General features: G+C 38.5%; 1 protein-coding gene across 19 annotated transcripts in view; it reads right to left on the bottom strand.

Annotated features, from left to right (window-relative positions):
• Window positions 1–7,269: 7,269 nt before the first annotated feature.
• PAK3 (p21 (RAC1) activated kinase 3) overlaps window positions 7,270–21,017 on the bottom strand; it is a 285,356-nt gene continuing 271,608 nt past the window's right edge. For 10 of the 19 annotated variants that reach the window (XM_077989656.1, XM_015128022.3, XM_015128019.3 and 7 more), the window contains 2 exons: window positions 11,880–12,017; window positions 7,270–8,134 (listed from right to left, as the gene is read on the bottom strand). In XM_077989656.1, the coding sequence (XP_077845782.1) occupies window positions 8,045–8,134; window positions 11,880–12,017 (228 nt within the window). In that variant the 3' untranslated portion in view covers window positions 7,270–8,044. Of the gene's footprint in view, window positions 8,135–11,428; window positions 11,557–11,879; window positions 12,018–21,017 lie in introns of all 19 variants that reach the window. The other 9 variants (XM_015128018.3, XM_077989659.1, XM_015128012.3 and 6 more) reach the window with 1 other exon arrangement.

Raw genomic sequence — 21,017 nt, 5'->3', positions numbered from 1 at the left:
TGGTAATTTGCTAACTCATAGTTTTTCTGCTTCATTTAATAGGAATAGGAAAATACTTGCAGCAAATCCTGGCAAGAAAGGCTGGAAGGGTGTGAGGCTTGTTAGCTTGCTAGCAGGAGCTTGTTAGTAGGAGAGGCAGTGCAGTAACTGTGCACATGGGCAGTAGAGAACTTGGCTAAATCCTAGTTGCTGGAATTCTCATTCACTTGCCCGCTCATATTTACAGAAAATGTCTTTTTGGCTTTCATCATGGAGAGATTAAGTGAGAAAATTAAAACTTGCATGTAAGTACAGTGAACTAGAAAACCACCAAATAATATTTGGTAACACACATAATGCAATTGTAGGGAATATAGTACCAGTGTGTTTGCACTTACAAAAAGGTACAATATTATATACACATTCTCTAGAAGGAGTACTATGCCCACTGTACAAGTAATACTAGTGGAACAAACCTCCAGTTTACCAAATTGCTGGTGTCCTTGAGTCTTGAGGACTCAAGAGAGCCTCTGACAAACCTGGCTCCAACAGGTGCGTCTAGCAGCTTTTAACAAGCTTTACTGTCATTTAGTCACATTTACAGGTGATTTTTTTGAATAAAAGTTACCTTTAATACAAATATCTACAGTGTCTGACATGTAGCAGGAGCTCGATAAATGATTTTCAAATGTATGAGCAAATTAGTGAATGAAGGTTTTCAGTAATTTTGGTTGAAATGCCTCCTATGACCTCTGGACTTTGGTATCAGATATAAGACAAAACTAAACATTGTGCAGATGGTTTTGCATGTTCAGGATTTTCCAAGCAGAAAGATGATCAAAAACAAAGTATTTACGACATGTGATTTCTTTTGGTGGTTCTCCTTCATCTACATTCGTGATTTGCAAGGCTTTTGACCTGCAATGAGTATACACATTCGCCTCTCTGAGCTACTCCATGTAAACATCAGATAGAGAGAGACTCTGGGTCTGAGTTATTTAGTAGCAGAATTTGCAGAGCATTTCCTGTATTGCTTACAAGGCTGGGCATTTCCGTGACTCCAGACCTATGAGACAGTGATACCCTCTAACCTGTGAAGTAGGTAAAATGGTCAATGCCAAGGGGTGGATGGGAAGGTGACAGAAGCAATAGCTCATTGATGTTTGTCATTTTTATTTGCAATACTTTAGGTCCAAGTTTCAAACTGCAATATTTTTACACTCAAGACACAGTCATGCACAATCCATATTTCAATTTTCTATTGCTTCAACCACAATTTAAAATAACAATATTGAAAACAAAAATCCTTAAAAAGATTGGATGCTGAGGTCAGAAGGATGGAACCATACCATCAGCAGGTCGACAAAAGAAATAACTTACTTAAAAATCAAACAAACAAAAAGACCATAAATACCTTTAATCCAAAGTTACAGAAGAATTTCACTACACATGGTTTACAGATAACACATTTTGACAAAAGTAATGCTCAGCCAATTGAGATACAATTCTGATAAACAATGAAAATGTGGATCCTTCTCAACTTGTTTTGTGTAGATGTTATGAGTATCATCCCAGTAGACATCACTACCCTGTGATCTGGTTCCTCTTGGCTGATGTACTGAGATTAAAAACTCAATGCATTAGTAGTTACAGGATTCTGTGAAGATCTTATCATCAATAATGAATATAGTATTTGCGGGTCCATAAAGCACACCACACACAAGAACACACATTGAACTCGAATTTTGCACTCAGGGCTGGTTGGCACTCTGCTGTAGGCAGGGAATTGGGACCATCCACTAACTAACTCCCAGTTTACCCTCTTTCCAGCAGTGTACTCATCATACAACTGGCCAATCACTGTGGGAGTTGTCATCAGAAATGCTATCTTTGGTTCCCAACAAATGAATTTGTCAACACTTCTGAATGCTAATAGCATGTAATTACTTTTTCATTTCTCTCTGCAACTTGTAAGTGTTGAGGTTCACTCTTAATAGTCTCAGCCATTAAAATGCATGGGCTCTGCTATCTTGTGCCACTTGAGAATTGAACTCTAGAAAGCCCAGCACTACTTCACAGGAAAGGAGAAGCCCAAGCACAGTTATATTCTAGCAAGTGTGACAGTGTGTTTCTGTTTTAGCAGCAAATACTGGTCACAGCTTAAGGAAAACCAGACTTTACATACAGACTGTATGGAAAATGAAAACTGGGAACAGTCAACAGAAAATGGACATTAGAACAAAAACAAAATGAAACAACTGTAAACGAATTGGAAGACTGCCACAAATTTTATCAACATCCCCTATTATTATGAACTTCATTTGCTTGATTTATTTTGTTGTTGTTGTTGAGACGGAGTTTCACTCTTGTTGCCCAGGCTGGAGTGCAATGGCATGATCTCAGCTCACTGCAACCTCCACCTCCCAGGTTCAAGCGATTCTCCCACCTCAGCCTCCCGAGTAGCTGGGATAACAGGCGCCCGCCACCACACCCAGCTAATTTTGTATTTTTAGTAGAGATGGGGTGTCTCTATGTTGGTCAGGCTGGTCTCAAACTCCTGGCCTCAGGTTATCCACCTGCCTTGGCCTCCCAAAGTGCTGGGATTACAGGTGTGAGCCATCGCACCCAGCCCATTTGCTTGAATTTTAAAAATCATTTTACATACTTTTTTTATCTAACTGCAACATAAGAGACTCAGGCTTAAACATGTGATATTTGCCATCACTATAGCAGGCTGAATTTTCAAGGCAACCTACAATGCCATAGAATGTTAGACTTTTGGAAAGACCCTAAGGATTATCTAGTCCAATACACTTATTTTACAGATAAGGAAACAGCCATGGAGAGGTTAAGTGACTTGTCGAAGGTCACATGGCAATTTAGTAATAAAGCTCATATTAGACTCCAGGGCTCCTTCTTCCTAGGCTAGTATTTATTCCACTACATATGACTCTTGGGTACTAAATCTGTTGAACATTGTGCCTGCCTTACTGCTGGTATTATGGGATAGCATTTGCCTGATGGCAGCTTCTAAAGGAGACTCCGATGGCACTAAGCAGTTTCTAAAAGTTTATCTTGCAAGTTCAACCCAATTAAGTGGCAGTAAATGCTACAAGTCTCAAAAAAAAAAAAAAAAAAAAAGAATACTTGTACACACAGGTGTACACATGGAGGTGATATCTCAGTTCCTGCATTTGCAGATTCAGTTAGACAGTGTTTAATATTAAACACATTCCCAATGCATGTTGGGTTATATTCATTTGGTCACTTAAAGGAGTGTGGATCAGAAAAGGAATGAAAAAACTAAAAGCTAACCAACAGAAAGACTATATCAAAAACAAATCTTTTATGAAAAATTCTTTCATAGGAGAAATATTTCCATTATTTCCAAGTTCCCATTTATTTCCTTCCCAGTCCACATGCAAATATATGTTCAGAATTGTATGCTGAGTTCACTTCAAATCCCAGGCCCATCAAACTGTCAGTTTACAAATGCTGAATTTCAGTCCTCTTGTTCAGAGCTCAGAGACTGGGAGATACTTGCACTACTGGTCATACCTTTGTTTAACTGAATATTAACTGCAAGTAGCTTAGATAAAGACCAAGAGATTCAACTGGGGATGGCAGGGTTAAGACTCCCCTAAGTATTTTTGTATTGAGAACAACCAGTAAAAAGCCAGTGAGTTCTCTAGGTATAGGGTCTGCTTTCAGTGAAACTAAGCAACATATCTGAGGTGACTACCTCATTATCAAAGTTCTCACCTAAAATTTCTTTGATGAGTTAGAAGGAAATTCTTCTCCTTTGGTTAGATGGTCTCCCTTACTCTTTAAAAATCACAACTACTGTATACAACCTATAAATAGGCAAAAAAAAAAAAAAAAGCACATGGAGACCATCCCAAGTCAAAATTAATAGAACTGTAACTGAACGCCAAGAGGCAGACAGTCCTAAATATTTGTTTAATGATTTCAAAGTCAGTTTTTAATTACAAGTCATAACTTCTAATGAAATTAGTGGGACTTGCCCTATTGGTTATTAAAAGAAGAACCCTACCTGAGTGATATACAGTAAAATCCTGTTGGACAAGAACATGGTGGGAGCTGGGGATTTTATCCTTCTATTCCTCCAAAATTCAACCTGAGAGTCTGTCAAAATGTTCCAGAAAGGTAATATCTGCAACAGATGTTATCAAGGGGGCTAATATAATGGTCACCCCTCCAATCTAAAACAACCACAAAACAGACACCCGAATGCCATACCAAAGCACAGGGCAGACAGCCTGTTTTAAAGCAGAAGAGTGTGTTTGGAGTTCTAATAGTGACATCTCCCTAGCTTTAACTTATAGATAATAGTCTCCTAAGAAAGCACGTGCCATACCCAAGCGTGTGCCAACCTCAGCACCCAGGCAAGTATAAAGCCTATGGAATAATTGTAACTAGCAAATATCTGTGCCCTGCATGCTCTGGGCTCTGGCCAGAAGGCATCTGCTTCTGGCATCTTTTCTATGTGTCTATAGTTTCCCTTCTGCTGTTTATTTATTATAAAGCAATATTATAACAATATCAAATAAAATTTTAGAAAGAAAAAAATTCACATAATTCCACCACCCTAATATAACTGATTTCAATTATCTGTGTTTCCAGTCTTTGCCCATATGCATTTCTTTTTATGTAGTTGTAATCCCTGTTTATGTTATTTAAAAGTGATATTATAGAATCTCTCATAACTGGCAGCCTCATTAGAAATAAACAACCCATTGAGCAAAGGAATATAATTATTTACACGATCTTTGAGCTGAGAAATATCATTTATAGACAAACATCTCAAACTATCAAAACAGTTACACAGACAACAGGAAGCAATTTCATATTTCTTTTTCTTTTAGCAATGGAATGTGCTTCACCGGGGAGGGATAGATGTAAGGATCAGGTGGTTAAACTCAAACATTGGGGTGCACTTCACAAGCCTGAAAGAAATCTGAGTAACATAAAGAATAAATACTTGAGTTAAATCTTCTTACATGGGTTGGCCATCCAGTAGCCAAAATGGAACATGGACGCACAAATATTTACAATGACACACACACGAGATCAGCAAGAACGAAGTCATTACCCAACATGGTGACTGATCTGAGGGATTGTGTCATCTGAAAATCCTCATGGGATTATGACAACGCACTGGATCCTTGCTAACAACATTAACGTTCTTTTCTTTTTTAAATAAATAATCTCTACTGTGCTTCTCACCCTTCCCTGACTTTCCCACTGCCCTATTCCTATCTCAGGATATTTTGGAATCAACATTGAAGGATGTGCCCTCGTTATCTCAGGGCACACTACCAACATTAAAGATTTGGATAGACTCACCTGTGTCAAGATGAGCTAAAAACAATCCAGGGAAAGAGAATAAACTGTTAACAATCTGGAGTTCAAGTTGCTCAATTGTACCAAATGTGAATCCTTCAGCATCATTGTGGCACGAGAAACAGCTTCTTTCTAATACTTATTAGAAATATACATAACTCTACAATACAGGGAAGGGGCTTTAGAAGCTGTTCTCATTTGAAAATTTACATAAATACACATTTATAAAAGTAATCCCTCCTGGGATATATTATTATCAAATCTTGGTACAAAGTGGTAGGAAAGAAGTACCTGGCTCCTCGTTGTTAATATGCTGAACTGAAAGCGTAAGAGAGAAGCCATTTCTCTGCCTACAGTGATCTGAAGGGTCACTGCTCCAAGGTCTCCAAAATAACAACAAAAAAGGCCTTCTCAACATGTAAGGGATGCTAACTGATGAATAGGGCTTCCTAACCAGGTTTTGGGCTCTCTCCACTGGCAGGACACAGTCACCAATGTACCAATGTACTGATTTTTATTTGCATCCCAGGATTTCATTGAATTTCCCAGCACTATGAGTGAAAATTTTTTTAAGTCCTTATTTTTAAATGAAATCAAAATTAAGGCCTCTCTCTCTCATTAGAGCAGTGTGGCATTAAAATTACAAGCCCAGATTCCTTTTTGCAAAGTATAACATAGTATGCTTCAAATTAATATTACCACTTCATTTTCTTTTCACAATTATTGTTTTATCCCACTGTGGTCTTTTTCAAGGGGAGGAGGTCAAGTCTCTCCCAAATTTTACAGTCAAAGAAAACAATAGGGAAAACAGGAAATACACCAGTGGGGTCATCTCCTAAACATAAACACGTACACTATATAGTTTGCTGAAACTCGAAAGAAAGTGCTTTCATTTTAAGATGTGGATACATGGATGGTTAGATGGATGGATGTACCTTGGCAAAGAAGGAGAGAGGTCTATGTAACTGATCTCTTTCCCCTTCTTGCTGAATGTACATAGGTTCTGTTTAGATTCTTTGTATACTACAAATTAAGAAGCCTTCTATAACACAAATTGTTAGTTTTTCAAAGGCTTAGAGAAACAATTTACAAAATTGTCAGTACGCTCAAAAGAGAGGCATATCCTTTTCTATACAGACACCCTCCAGATACTTTTCTACTCTCAGAAGATTCAGAAAGTGCCAACTGTTGAATTTTTAATAAATAGATATATGGTGAAATAATAGTCAAATTTTGTTATTTTCCCCAAGCCATATAAGGAATTCTGTTGGACTAACATTTCTTGGGATATTATTGTAAGTTAAAATTATTTTCTACTGGAGAGAATTCCAAGACTTTTATGAATATGCTTTTGATATTCAAAAGCCCAAAGGACTAAGTATGAACACACCATATTCCGAAACAGAAATAGGTGATACATAGGGAAAATGGGAACAAGTACTTAGAGCCAAATATTGATTGGGATGTAGCCTTCACTGACCTCCCACTTCCTGCAGAGTTGACTGTTTATTATATCACCTTTCTCCAGATCTTTAAAAAACTTTTTTAAACATTATAAATTGTCAAAATAAATAATTTGTATCATAAGTAAATGATGGTTAATGAATCTATTTCCTCCTGGTATGCCTATTTTACAGTGCATATGTTTCATAAGCACAAGAGAGGATTAATTTAGGTATCATTATCTTTGTTTACTTAATATCAGACAAGGATGTCAGTATTCTACATTTATCTGGTTTTGGCTCTCAGAGAAAGTCCCATCTTTGTTTAAATGTGGTTTCTCCTATGAGGATTTCCTAGGTTCAGAACCAGAACTCACCTAGCAGGGTGTCACAGTTTCAGTGTGTCCTCTTTCAGGTATTAAGGAGATTAACAACCTGGTTTACTCAACTATCTTTTAAGCATCATTGTGAAAATGTGACAGGATTTCACCATTTGAGCTTTATTTAGATATACACTTTTAAAAAAGCCCTTCCTGAACACACATATTCCTCTCCACTTTTGGAAAATGTTTTAAAAGAAACCTTTTCCAATACAAATGCAGAAAAATAGGTACACAAACCAAGCCACCACTATAGAAGAAGAATAAAAAATTGCAACTCTATTAGGGCATGGACTTCCACATGTTCACACAGTACTTGCTCTGGTATTTTTTTTTTGTTTGTTTATTTTTGTTTTGTTTTTGTTTTTGTTTTTTTGCCTTGCTTTTTTTGCTTTCTTTTTTTTAGAAAAACATTTTGACATCTTTTTTTTTTTTTTCTGGACATCTAATGACAATGCAAGTGAAAAACATCACATTGGGTAAGGAGTTTTGAAGGAGGTTTGAATGCAAGAGGGACTACTCTCTAACTTAAAAACAAACACAACACTATGAAGAGGGAGTGTGCATCTTTGAGAAACCTTTTTCTTCAAAGTGAGTGCACAAAATGAGGGGATTCACTACTGGCTCTTTCGCTTCACGGTGGAAGTGACCACTTTATGGTCACTTCAACATTGCTGCCCTGTTTGGGCTGCGATTCAGGCTTACAAATAAATTACATAATCTGAGGGAGTAGGAAAAAGGCTTATAAGAAGTTTCTATTCATTTGAAAGGTAAAGAACCCCCACCCCATTTGACTGTCTTTTCTTCCATCTTTCCTGCAGCAGAGTTTTATTTCAGTCTTACTCATGAGGGAGATGGTGAGGTGTAAGGCTTGCAGTCTTAGCGGCTGCTGTTTTTAATCGCTTCCTTTGCAGCGATAATCAGAGGAGTCAGGCTGGAGAGAGGCTTGGCTAATTTTAAAAATGGATGCTGTAAAAGGAAGGAAAAAGAGGAATTATTGGAATTCTTTCCTCCAACAAGTACACTACTTTACATTTTCAAGCAGCCCTTTTTAATTAAGATATATTTTGAATACTCAATTAAATATCATTTAATTAAAAACGGTGCCAGCTTTTGTCCTTCAGATGTTTTTGTACTTCAATGTCATGAAATCCTCTGGAAGCTGACTGGCAGAGTGAGAAACTCTGAGGGATCTTATAAAATCTTACTGTGTTTGCAACAGTCTGACTCTCTGATTTTCCTAAACTGAAAAATTTATCTAGAGAAGCTGTCATGCTTGGAAAAAGTGTATTTAGTTAACTACTAAACAACTTTATACAGAAACCAGTGGCTTACTAACTGCTAAACTCAACAGCCGTGCCTCTACCATTTCTCTTTTGGCCCCTCTGCAGTACTTAATAAAAGTGAATATCCCTTCCTTCTTTGAATTTTATTTTTTAATTTTTTGCCTTAGAAGCATGTGACATTCTACCATATTTGGTCTCTTCCATGCGCATGTGCACTGAATATTCCAGCTCCATTTTCTTCCCTGGTTTCACTTCCTCCTCCTACCTCCTACTCATGAGAACTTGGCTGCCATCTCTTCTTTTTTTTAATTTAATTTCTTACAGATCTCATTCTCTTTCATGGTTTCAACCCACCATCAGCTTTATGGAGATGACTCCTAAATCCATAGTGTGTGACCTGATCTCTTTCCTGAACTCTGGTCCTAGTTTTCCTGCTGGATATTTCCTATGGGATGTTCTTCCGTCACCTTAAATTCAACATTTAAAAAGTTATGTTACAGTCTCACAAGCAGGGCAATCTTGTGTAATGTAAGCTACAGGGGCTTTGGAGTCAGAGCACTTAGGTTAAATCCTCATCTCTGTTTATTAAAATGGTTAAGTGAGGTAAGTGGCAGTCCCTTGTAAGTTACATAGGGTCAAGAAATGTTAGCTATTATACTGTCTTCCATCACTTGCTTCTTGCTGAATGCTGCCATTGACTTGATAGCCTGAAGTCACTTTTGTCTTCCTCTTATGTTCTAAATGCAATAAGCTACCGGGTACTCTCTTCTCAACGTCTCTTACATTTATCTCTTGCTTATTATTATTATTGTTTTTGAGATGGAGTCTCGCTCTGTTGCCCAGGCTGGAGTGCAGTGGCATGTCTCAGCTCACTGCAACCTCCGCCTCCCAGGTTCAAGTGATTCTCCTGCCTCAGCCTCCTGAGTAGCTAGGATCACAGACGCATGCCACCACACCTGGCTAATTTTTGTATTTTTAGTAGAAACAGTGTTTCACCATGTTGATCAGGCTGGTCTCGAACTCCTGACCTCAGGTGATCCACCTGCCTCGGCCTTCCAAAGTGTTAGGATTATAGGCATGAGCAATCACGTCTGGCCATCTCTTGCTTTTTCTAATTCAGTCCTAATCATCTTAATCCCAAACCATAACTCCTCCTTGGTCTCCCTGTCTCCATTTTTTTCTTGTTGCTAATTCTTACCACATACTACCAGATTAATCTTCCTAAACAAAGTTGTCATCATGCTGTCCCTCAGACATCTTCAGTGTTTCCCCACTGCCTGCAGCCCCAACTCTTAAGCCTGGTGTTCAAGGCCCACCACAGGATTATCTCCTGCAGCTTCTTTACTTGAACTCTTTATTTCAGCCACACTTTCTAGGTTCTGTTCCTATAGACCTTGCCCGTATGTCTTTGGTTAAACCCTAATACTTCCTTCCATTTGAAATCCCTTCCCTTATTTTCTTCAACTTATCTAAAACTGATCACTTCTTCAAGGCCCAGCAGACCTCTTTCCTGTTTGCAGACATTTTCTGATCACCCCTAGCTTACGGAAGTATTTCTCTAATCAATCATGTCATTTACTATTTGAACAGTTCTTTGGGTTGAATGAGTCTCTAAACAGCTTTGCATTATATTTTCATGTACCCAAGAAGGTTGTGAACGTCTTAAATGGAGGAATCATGCCTTTTAATAGGTTTGTATACTGCACTTATGCTTTACAAATGGAAGTTGCTCAATAAATATCAATTGATGGACAGAGAATTGTCTTAGGTCATACAGAAAGACACACAAATATTCAAGACCTGTGTCTTTTCTCCAGCCTTCCAGTGGGGTGAATGTCATGCATCTCTCGCCTTTCTAATCTTGGAAATGGCAATAATAGGCTAGAGTCAGAGAATGGAGTTGCATGGACTCAAAGAGAAATACAGGCTGTTGCTTACATGTATAAAATGAAAAGATGCAATAAACTATTCAATTTAGACTCAAAATACAGTTTTGCATCAGTTATCTGACTGGTTCATATAAAAGAATTGTTGGGGAATGAATTAACTAGATAATTGATTTAATGATCTATTTAGCTGGACAGTCACATTTATCTGGATAGCCAGTTGAAGAAAACTTACATCTTCAATTATCTTTACAAGAAAACATAAGAGGAATGTGTATCAGAATGTGTATGTGGAGTGGTGGGAGGGCTAAAAAGATATAAAAGTGATATACTCAAAAGTTGACTTTCATCTGTAATTTGAGGCTGGATTAATTAGAGGGTTAACAAAGGGCCATTCCAGATTTGACATTTTAGGGCCTTATGATAACCTGTGAAATGCTTGCAGGTAGCAGAAAAGAAAAGATGTAGTCTCTTCAGTTTCTCCAAAAAGGTCTATTCCAGGTATGATCTGAGTTAGGGTGGGATATTTTTTTGTCTGGGCGTGGCTCTGTCTCTGGAGGGAGTTCAGAAACAACAGGAACAGGTTTTTCTTTCAGGGGGTAGGCTAGAACAGACAATCTGTGGTTAACGCGCTGTATAACCAAGTGTTGCCCCTTCTGTTTAATTGGCTTATGTGTTCAAAATCACAAAGAAAAATAGCAGTCATTGTTCTTAGATGTTAAATGTCTTCATACATGTCCCTGAGAAACACTCCCCAGCAGTGAAGCTATGTGTATTATCCTGGGCACGAACTGCTTTATCAAATAAAGACATATTTTTATCTAAATTGGTTTGTGTGTGATGTATGGTAGAAAGTCAGACAATTCAGGGCTCATATCCCAGCTCTGCCATTCAAGAGCTGTGAGCCTCAACTTTTACATCTATAAAATGGGATAATAATGCCTACCCTATAGAGTTGTTATAAAAATGAAATAATTTATTGAAAGAATTTGGTACATAGTAAGTATTATTTCTCATCATATATATTAATCCCTGAGAGCCATGAAAAGGACAAATGGTTACAGAGGCACTCACCACTGGATGGTACTCACCCAGGCAAGCAGGTGCCTGCCAATTGGCATCACAAGCAAAGGGGCTTTGACCAGTAAAGCATTAGAGTAGCAAATGCCATGGAAATAATTGCATAGTTATGTAGAGAATTACCTCCGGCCAAGAACACCTGCATACAACATCCAGGGGCACAAGTAAAGTTTAGAACAAAACACCAACACCAGAGGGTCACATTGCTTTTTTTTCCTTGCAAAATAAGACTCCAGGAAGAACAAAAGAGATTTACGGATTACACTGCCAACTTCTCAGAAGAAAGGCAACATGTCAATCAATCATGTATTAGATGCATGCCTATAGTTATGTGCCTGTGGTCTAAAATAAAATGGTAATAGCCTAACTCTAGACATCTCTTGACAGAGCTCTCTGTCACACATTGAGATGGAAAAGCTGAGTATAATGCCTCTCTTTGTAATTGTCCTATTTTATTTTCACCTGCAAAAGCTCCTTGGCAGATCCTCGCCTATCGACATCCATCTCAAGACAGCGATTTAAAAAGTCACGGAATACAGCCGACAGTCTCTCAGGATTCTGGAGCTCTGGGGTTCCATTAGTGGCTATCAGATACAATGCCTGTAGAAAAAAATAGAAAAATCCATTCGGCACATACATATTAAAATCATGGGTTGGCACAGAAGGCAAAAATCCAGTTTCTTCTGGTTTACATTCTGGGTCTTAATAATTCCACTTTAGAGAATGACACATATCTTTCAAAGCTTCTATAACATTTAGAAATGATTAATATTGGCAGTAACTGACGTGACAGTAAAGTGTCCTACCTCCAAAAACTTAAAAATAAGGTTATATTGTTGTCCTCCGAGAGTTAAGCCAGAAAAAATCCACATATAATGAATATGTGATTAAGTACCTAGAAAATTAAACCAAAGGATTGCCTGTAAATCTATTTATCTAAAGACTTGGAGAATACACATACATTCATTCATTTTGACCTGAGTATAACTTTGGGGAAGTGCAATGGAAAGGTAATTGTGATTTACTAAGTGCTTATCTTGCTTGAAGAATGTTTGTGAATAGATGTAGAATGAAGAGAGTACATTACAGAATTAGGGAAGTACAAGGAACCAGAAGATGCCAGTGCCTGGATGAGAGAGGCAAGCTGTGGGGCCCAAGAACTCAAATACTTTTACCCTGTGGCAGCTGTATCCCTATTGATTTTAATTAGATTTCCCATGAAGGTACACCTACAATGAGAGGAAATATGAGAAAAATTGACAATAGTAGTCTTGGCACCTGACAATTATGGTAAAATAATAAGTTGCTAATAATCGTATATTTCTCTGAGAGCTTTGTAGTATAAGGCCACCACTAAGAGATGTCAAGTCATGATGTCCTGAGAGAATCAAGGTCTCTAGTCTTCCAATCAGAGAGCTGAACTCAGGACTATGATTAATTCACAAAGGTAAACCCATCTTTTTTTTTTTTTTTTTTTTTTTTGAGACGGAGTCTTGCTCTGTTGCCCAGGCTGGAGTGCAGTGGCATGATCTCACTTCACTGCAACCTCCACCTCCTGGGTTCAAGTGATTCTCCCACCTCAGCCTCTGCAGTAGCTGGGATTACAGGCATGCATCACCATGTTAGTAGAGATGGGGTTTCAGCATGTTGACAAGGCTGGTCTTGAACTCCTGAACTTAAATAATCCACCCACCTTGGTCTCCCAAAGTGCTGGGATTACAGGTGCGAGCCACTGCGCCCAGCTGAAGGTTCTTGATACAAGAAAGCTGGCCATTACTGATGCCTCCTCTCAGCAAACAATTCAAGAGCATTTAGTATGTACCAGATAGTTTATTAGACACTGGAGAGCTAAGGATGAATAAGACAGTGATCTTGCTTTGAAGAATCACGCAATTTAGTGAGGGAGAGAGACATATATAGAGCGCGACTGTACAGCGGACCAAGAGCTAATTGAGGAAACTAGAAAGCACTAAGTAAATACAAGGATGAAGTAGTTCACACCAGAGCTCAGAGAAAGCTTCACGGAAGAGGCTAACATTTTAAAAGGGTATTGAAGAATAAGTAGGAGTTTGCCTGCAGGAACTGCCAGGGTTTTACCAGCCCATGCAACAAACCCCCTAACTCTTATGAAAACATGTTCCCTCCTGAACTTGCCTGGGTTTTGCAGCAAATTATCATCCCCTTTCTCCTTTCTCTACTCTAGCTTCTGTTATTATTATTATAGGTATTTCTATAAAAGTCCTTTTGCAGGCCAGTTTTCATCAGCTCTTGAAGACATCTCTTCTTTTTAGTAACTCCTACAGATGTACTTTAGAAAGGGTCAGGAACAACCGTTTAATCTAGTGACTGCCAACTTTACAGCATGCATCAGAATCATCCAGAGGGTTTGTTAAAACACAGGTTTCTGAGCCACCCCAAGAGTTTCAGTAAATATGGGCAGGGGCCCAAGAATTTGCGTTCGTATTAGTGTCCTGTTCATGTTGAAGCTGCTGGTTCCAGGACAACACTTTAAGAACAACTGGTTTAATCCACCCAAGTAATTAAGCAATGGGCTAAACTAGAGGGTCCCAGACTTGTCTGCACATTAGAATCACTTGGGGAGAGTTAGAAAATCCCCATGCTCAGTTCTCACTCCCAGAAAAATTAAGTAAAAACCTCTGGGAACAGAACCTAGGCGCCAATATTTTTAAGCTCTCCAGGTGATTCCAATTTACAGCCAACAATGAGAATCCCTGGCTGAGAACCTGGAGCCCACTTCACACATAATAACTTAGAATCTCCGCATCATATGTACACCAAACGTAAGAGCCACAGAATTCCATAGGAGATTGTCTTGCATAGCAATGTGTGAGAACTACAATGCCATGTGCTTCTCTACAGTGCATGGAAACTTTTGGCTTTTCCTCCTAGTACTAAAAAACCCATATGTGAATACATCCCTCACCCCTACGAAATGTACATCTTCCTTTCCCCCAACTCTCATCCCTTTGTAATTTTCAATACCTCCACTGATGAACAGGAAATGCAGGTGGCAGCTATTAGGACTCCCATGCCAAAATACAAGTCAGTGACAAATCCAGTTTTGACTAAAAGGAGATGGGATGCTTTTAGAAAATCACTGATTGGGCTAAAATCGAATAGTGCACAATCATAGCAGATATAGTCAATTAAGTTCAAACTTTTTGTTCTTGGATGATTAGTGCTTGAAGCACCTGTCCTCTCAAACATCTTTATTCCTTTATTAAAAGAAAATCAGTTGCTACAAATTGCATTCCCTGCCTCCTCCTAAAACTCTTTTATTTCAGCTGGCTACAACTTCCCCAAAGTCACTGTTCTTGCTTTTTTGCTTGCTCTGTAGCCAAGCCCAGACCTAAGCAAGCACGTCTCTTTCTTCCTTTCCCAGATTCGTTTTCACTCTCTGTAGATCTGTATTCATGCTATACTGTCTCATTTTCTCACTTTACTTTCACCATTCTTAGCTTAATACATTCTATTCCACATAATTTTCTTCCTTAAAAGTACATACACATCTTCTCTACCCGAGTCCTTCTCATCTCTCTTCAATCTATGCATAATTACCTAAGGAAATACTTGGCCCTTTTTCCATTCCATTTATGAATCCAAAAAAATGACCTTAATCATAGTCGTTATGCCTGAGTAGTGCTAGTGAAATAGTACATCAAGGGAGAAGAAAGCCCTGTAATTTGAAGGAAAATCTGAAGTAATGAAGAGCCAGTGCTACGAACCTCTACAGTACTTCAAAGAACCGTTATGTCCTCCTCAGAACTTCGACAAAAAGGTCTGGCTGTAGTTTTTGTTAGGGGGTGGGTCTGATAGGGGGTGGGTTTGTTAGGGGGTGGGTAGGAGGTTTTGATTGGTGGTCTAACAGCAGACTCCTGCCCCGGTTGATTAAGTGTTGATCTTCTGCTTATACTCCCTCATCCCTAAACAAGGTATCAAATGCAAGGCTGCCGTTTGCTCAACAATATATCATAAATATTTTTTGATGTTTTAAAAATTCTTCATAAATATCATTTTAAGAGCTGCATAATAGTTCATCATGTCGATGCACCATAATTACTATTGGTGAACTGATTTAAAAATGCATGCAGTAAGAAAAAGGCTGAAATACACCAATTTGTGAACACTGGTCCTCTCTGGATGGTAGGATTGTTGGTGACTTAATTTTTGAAATACATTTTTTAATTTTCCAAATTTTCTACAATGAACACAGTTGCTTTTATTATTTTAAAAACTCCAAAACATTATTTAGAAATACAGTTAAAAAGCTGCAGTGTCCAATTTACAAAAAAATCCCCATCTATTTCTCTTTGTCTTCCTAGGATTAAACCTGCTTTTCATCAAGCCCTACCCTTTGAGGGAAACAAAAACCCAAACTATTTCTTTTGCAACTATTGTTTTCATTTTAATTGCAACAGTATTATTTCAAACTAATTTCCATTGCAAAAATCCACACTTTCAGTTATATATGGGCTAAACTGGCTTTTGTGGACTGGCCTGGGAACCTAATCACTATGTATAATGCCACTTCTATGGGAAAATGCACTCTGAGGTCCAAATAATTAACTTAAAAATGTGCCTTTGGAACATATCCTGTGAGTAAGCTGAGGACTCTCTTAGTAAAAAAAAGAAAATTGCTATCCACTACCCTGCTAATGAGAGACAAATACAGTTGTAGCCAATACAACAATGACAACAAAAAGGGTTTTACTAGCAAAGTCAAGTATTAGATGAAGAAAGATGAAGGACAATTGTTCTAGGCATGAGTGATAACATGTTGGTTTTATCTGAGCTAATGAAAACTCAAAGAAAATAAAGTGGCTATTAGAAATTAGACTAGAGATTTCCCATATACTAGTTGGTTGCTTCTAATGTTAAGTAAGAAACCATATAATCATCTTTCCCCCCTTCTTCCTCACCCAGCAATCTTCCCCTCTCCCCACCCTTACTATAAATAGTCCACCAGGTTTTGTTAATGCAACCTTTAGAAATGTCTTTCATACCCATTCACTTCTCTCTATCCCTATTGTCTTTGCTTAAAGTCAGGCTTCTTTCAGATGGTTCCAAGGTTATGATAACCTCCTAACCATTTTTCCATTATTCAAGCCTTTTTATTCTTCCATCCATCCTCCTTAACAATCTTATCTCATCACAGTTCTCCTCATGTAATTCACTTCCTGCTTTAAAATATTTTGTCACTCCCCATGGTCCACAGATGTGGTTTTCAAACTATGCTCCCCAAAATTCCTAAGAGCAGTTAAGAGGGAAAAGAAGAGGGAGAGAGAGAGGAAGAGAGATTCTAGGACCCTCCCCAACACACATTTTCTTTTTCCTTTTCCTTTTTTTTTTTTTTTTTTTTTTTTTTGACAGAGTCTTGCTCTGTTGCCAGGCTGGAGTGTAATGGTACGATCATGGCTCACTGCAATCTCCACCTCCTGGGTTCAAACGATTCTCCTGCCTCAGCCTCCCGAGTAGCTGGGATTACAGGTGCCCACCACCACACCCAGCTAATTTTTGTATTTTTAGTAGAGATGGGGTTTCACCTTGTTCGCCAGGATGGTCTTGACCTCCTGACTTTGTGATCCACCTGCCTTGGCATCCCAAAGTGCCGGTCGTAAGCCACCGCTTCCAGCCCACAAACCTTTTTCAATCAGAAAATTTGTGTGTTTTTCTCCATTTATTTGTGCTTCCAAGCAAGGATTCACTGGAATCAGAGGATCATTATTGTTGTTTGAAAACTACTGATTCACAGGACATAATAAAGATTCCTTAGGCAGTCCTGTATGATTTGCCCCCTGCCCACCTTTCCAGTTCCAGTTTCCATCTGTACTCTTCTCACCCTAGGGCGCTTCTCCCAACTCCTCTTCTGCCCCGCCACACACATACACACTGGCTGAAGCTCACATACTACTCACACCAATTTGTTCATCATTCCCTGAATAGGAAATGCCTTTCATTGCTGCCTAAAATGCTATCCTCATTTCCCTTAAGTACCTGATAAACTTGCTTTTCAAGCACTGGTTAAAATGCCATCTTTTCTTTAAAGTCTTCTCCATCTCTCCCAGGTAGGTAAACATGGTGACCAAACACTCTGGTTTTCTGGGGACTATCCTGGGTTTTGGTATTTGAGGTTTTGTGTCCCTCAATCTCAAGCAAACAAGGGTAGTTCCATGGTCACCCGGCAGATGGAGTTAGCCATTTCCTTCTTTGAACTCTAATACTGCATGTTTATATGTCTATTTTTACATCGTATTATGTATGAGCACTTGTTATTTGTTTACAGGTCTGTCTTCCTTCCTAGATTGTGAGCCCATGGAAGGTAGGAGCTGTGTTATAACCAACCGTGGATTTTGTGACAACTTGCTCAAAATACGTGCTCAATAAATGTTTTTGTTACTGAACGAAATAGCCAAAATGTATAAATTTAACTGAGCTGAGACTATGACAGACTTATATACATAAGTATTAAGGCTCAGAACCTAAAAGTGACCTATTAAAGTCTAAGAAGATATGCAGAAAATGAAAAATGGCACCTTTTCTGAGCTGAACAGGCCTGGCATATAATAACTTCTGATGACCCCACTGTTCAGTGTGGGAGAAGGAAGAGAGCTGTATGAATAGCATATGTAAGGAGATGTCATCATCAAAGGGAGGGAAAACTGGAAAAAGATGACTAAAACATGGCCAATGCAGAAAGACCCATAGAGAAAGGGAAGAAAACAAGTGTTCTCTGGAACTTGAAACATAGTTCAGAAACTTATTTTCTCTGACTGTTCTTGAACAGAAAAGGTACTCTTGATTAATCTGTTAGATCATTTAACAAGATCTGTTTTCTTCCTGAGGTGAGGCAATATAGGCCCCATAACCTACGGACCTTATTTATAATGTTAGAAATACAACCTTTGGCCAGAAAAATGGTGGCTTTCTTCCTTGTGATATACGTATTACCTAGAAGTTTCTGATGTTCTCAAATTCTTCATAATAACTCTAAATATCTTGGTAATAACACACAAACATCAAAGTTTTCACTGACACTGATGTGCAACTGTATTTACCTAAGTACTAAGAGAAAACTTTAAGTTTAAGTGATAATTCAATTTACTATATTAACAATTTCCTCAATTAAAAAAAGATCAAAGCAGTCATCATAGAAGTTACCACATTTCTCCAAAGAAGTCTCCACACAATCCATATGTACTCAATAAACTGTTATTAAGGCAGTTTTGTAACAGGATTAACCACTTAATTAAAAAGCTCTAGTTTGTGACTTCAGTTCATTACAACAGTTTATAAAGTTTAAGTTAAGAAATTAGAAAACAAACCAGGGGATTTACATGGAAACATGTTAGCAACCATGAGGGGCCCCAGCACCAATATAAAGACTCACTTTACAAAGAGGATAGGGTTCTGTACAGACATTTCTTTGTAGGCTGAATATTTGAGACGCAAAACACATTTTACCATGGAAATCATATTATGTATGGTGAGAGGGCTCCAGTCCAGCCCTAAAAGTCGACTTAACATACAATGCAACTGAACTATAAGAGAGCTATTCATTGATATCTTGATATCTGTATAAATATTATATCCATGGGAAGTATTAATAGATAACTTTTACTGAATGATTATTATTAGCTTGTGCAATTCACAAATAAACCCTGAAGTTTATTTTAGACTGTTTATAATAAATTCTATTTTGATCTCTAATTGAGAAGCAACTGAGGCTTGTGGAGATAAGAAGAACTTGCCCAATGTCACAAAACTAGTATTTGAATCCAGGGAGTATGAATCCAGAGTTCATGCTCTTGACCACCGCACAATACCACGTCTCACTGTTCCCAGTCTCTGGGATGGGAGTGCTCCTAGAAAAAGCAGACAAGGGCTCTTCAAGGAGTGAAGCACACTGCATATAAACTACTGGTTTAATTGATCCACCTCTGCCTCTACAGAAGAAATGGGTCAATCATTCTCTACCTGTTTGGAAATGGGGAACAAAGGGCAGGTACCCACTCAGAGAGGTAGAGGGGCTTCATACAGTATTGTATATTGCCCAGTGTCTAGTACACACACACACACACACACACACACACACACACACACACACACACACACACAAGTCATACCTCGGTATCTACGGGGGATTGGTTCCAGGAACCCCTTTAGATACCAACATCTATGGATGCTCAAGTTCCTCATATAAAACCTATGCACAGCCTCCCCTATACTTTAAATCATCTCTGGATTGTTTATGATACCTAATACAATGTAGATGCCACGTAAATACAGTAATGCATTGCTTAACAATGGGGAATACATTCTGAGAAATGCATCATTAGGCAATTTCGTCGTTTTGTGAACATCATAGAGTGTACTTACACAAACCTAGATTGAATAGCCTACTACACACCTAGGCTATATGGTACAACCTATTGCTCCTAGGTTGTAAATCTGTACAGCATGTGATTGTACTGAATACTGTAGATGACTAATGCAGTGTGTTTAAGTAAGTCTTTGTGTATCGAAAAATAGAAAAAAGTACAGTAAAAATATGTTATAAAAGATAAAAATTGGTACAACTGTGTAGGGCACTCACTATGAATGGAGCTTCCAGGACTAGAAGTTGCTCAGGGTGAGTCACTGAGTGACTAGTGAGTGAATGTGAAAGCCTAGGACATTACTATACACTGCCATAGGCTTTATAAATACTGTACACTTAGGCTACACTAAATTTATTTAAATTTTTTTCTTTGATAATAAATTAGCTTGCTGTAACTTTTTAAATTTATAAACTTATTTTTTCAGCGTTTTGACTCCTTCGTAACAGTTTAAAACACATTGTACAGCTGTACAAAAATATTTTCTTTTTAATATCCTTATCCTATAAACTATAAACATTTCCTATCTTAAAAATGTTTTCCTTTTTTCATTTTAAACTTTTTCGTTAAAAACTAAAACACAAACAGGCTGGGCATGGTGGTTCACGCCTGTCATCCCAGCACTTTGGGAGCTGAGGCAGGCAGATCACCTGAGGTCAGGAGTTCGAGACCAGCCTGGGCAACACGGTGAAACCTCGTCTTTACTACAAATACAAAAATTAGCTGAGTGTGGTGGCAGGCACCTGCAATCTCAGCTACTCGGGAGGCTGGGACATGAGAATCGCTTGAAACCCGGGGGGCAGAGGTTGCAGTGGGCCGAGATGGCACAACTGTACTCCAGCCTGGGCAACAAAGTGAGACTCTGTCTCAAAACAAAACCTCCCCAAAAACTAAGAAACAAAGACACATTAACCTAGGCCTAGACAGGGTCAGGATTATCAATACCACTGTTGTCCCCTCTCCATATCTTGTCCAACTGGAATGACTTTAGGGGCAATAACTTGCATGGAGCTGTCACCTCCTAGGATAACAATACCTTGCTTGCAAATACCTCCTGAAGGACCTGCCTGAGGCTCTTCTTGAGGAGTAGGTTTGTTTATACCCTCATCACTACAAACACGTGAGTAATGCATTGAATTAGGACATCATGACATCACTAGGTGACAGAAATTTTTCAGCTCCATTATAATCTTATGGGACCACC

The sequence above is a fragment of the Macaca mulatta genome, chromosome X, assembly GCF_049350105.2.
Source record: "Macaca mulatta isolate MMU2019108-1 chromosome X, T2T-MMU8v2.0, whole genome shotgun sequence".
Lineage (NCBI taxonomy): Eukaryota > Metazoa > Chordata > Mammalia > Primates > Cercopithecidae > Macaca > Macaca mulatta.
Note: the sequence above shows the minus strand (reverse complement) of the source record. Positions and strands in the feature narration are given on the sequence as shown.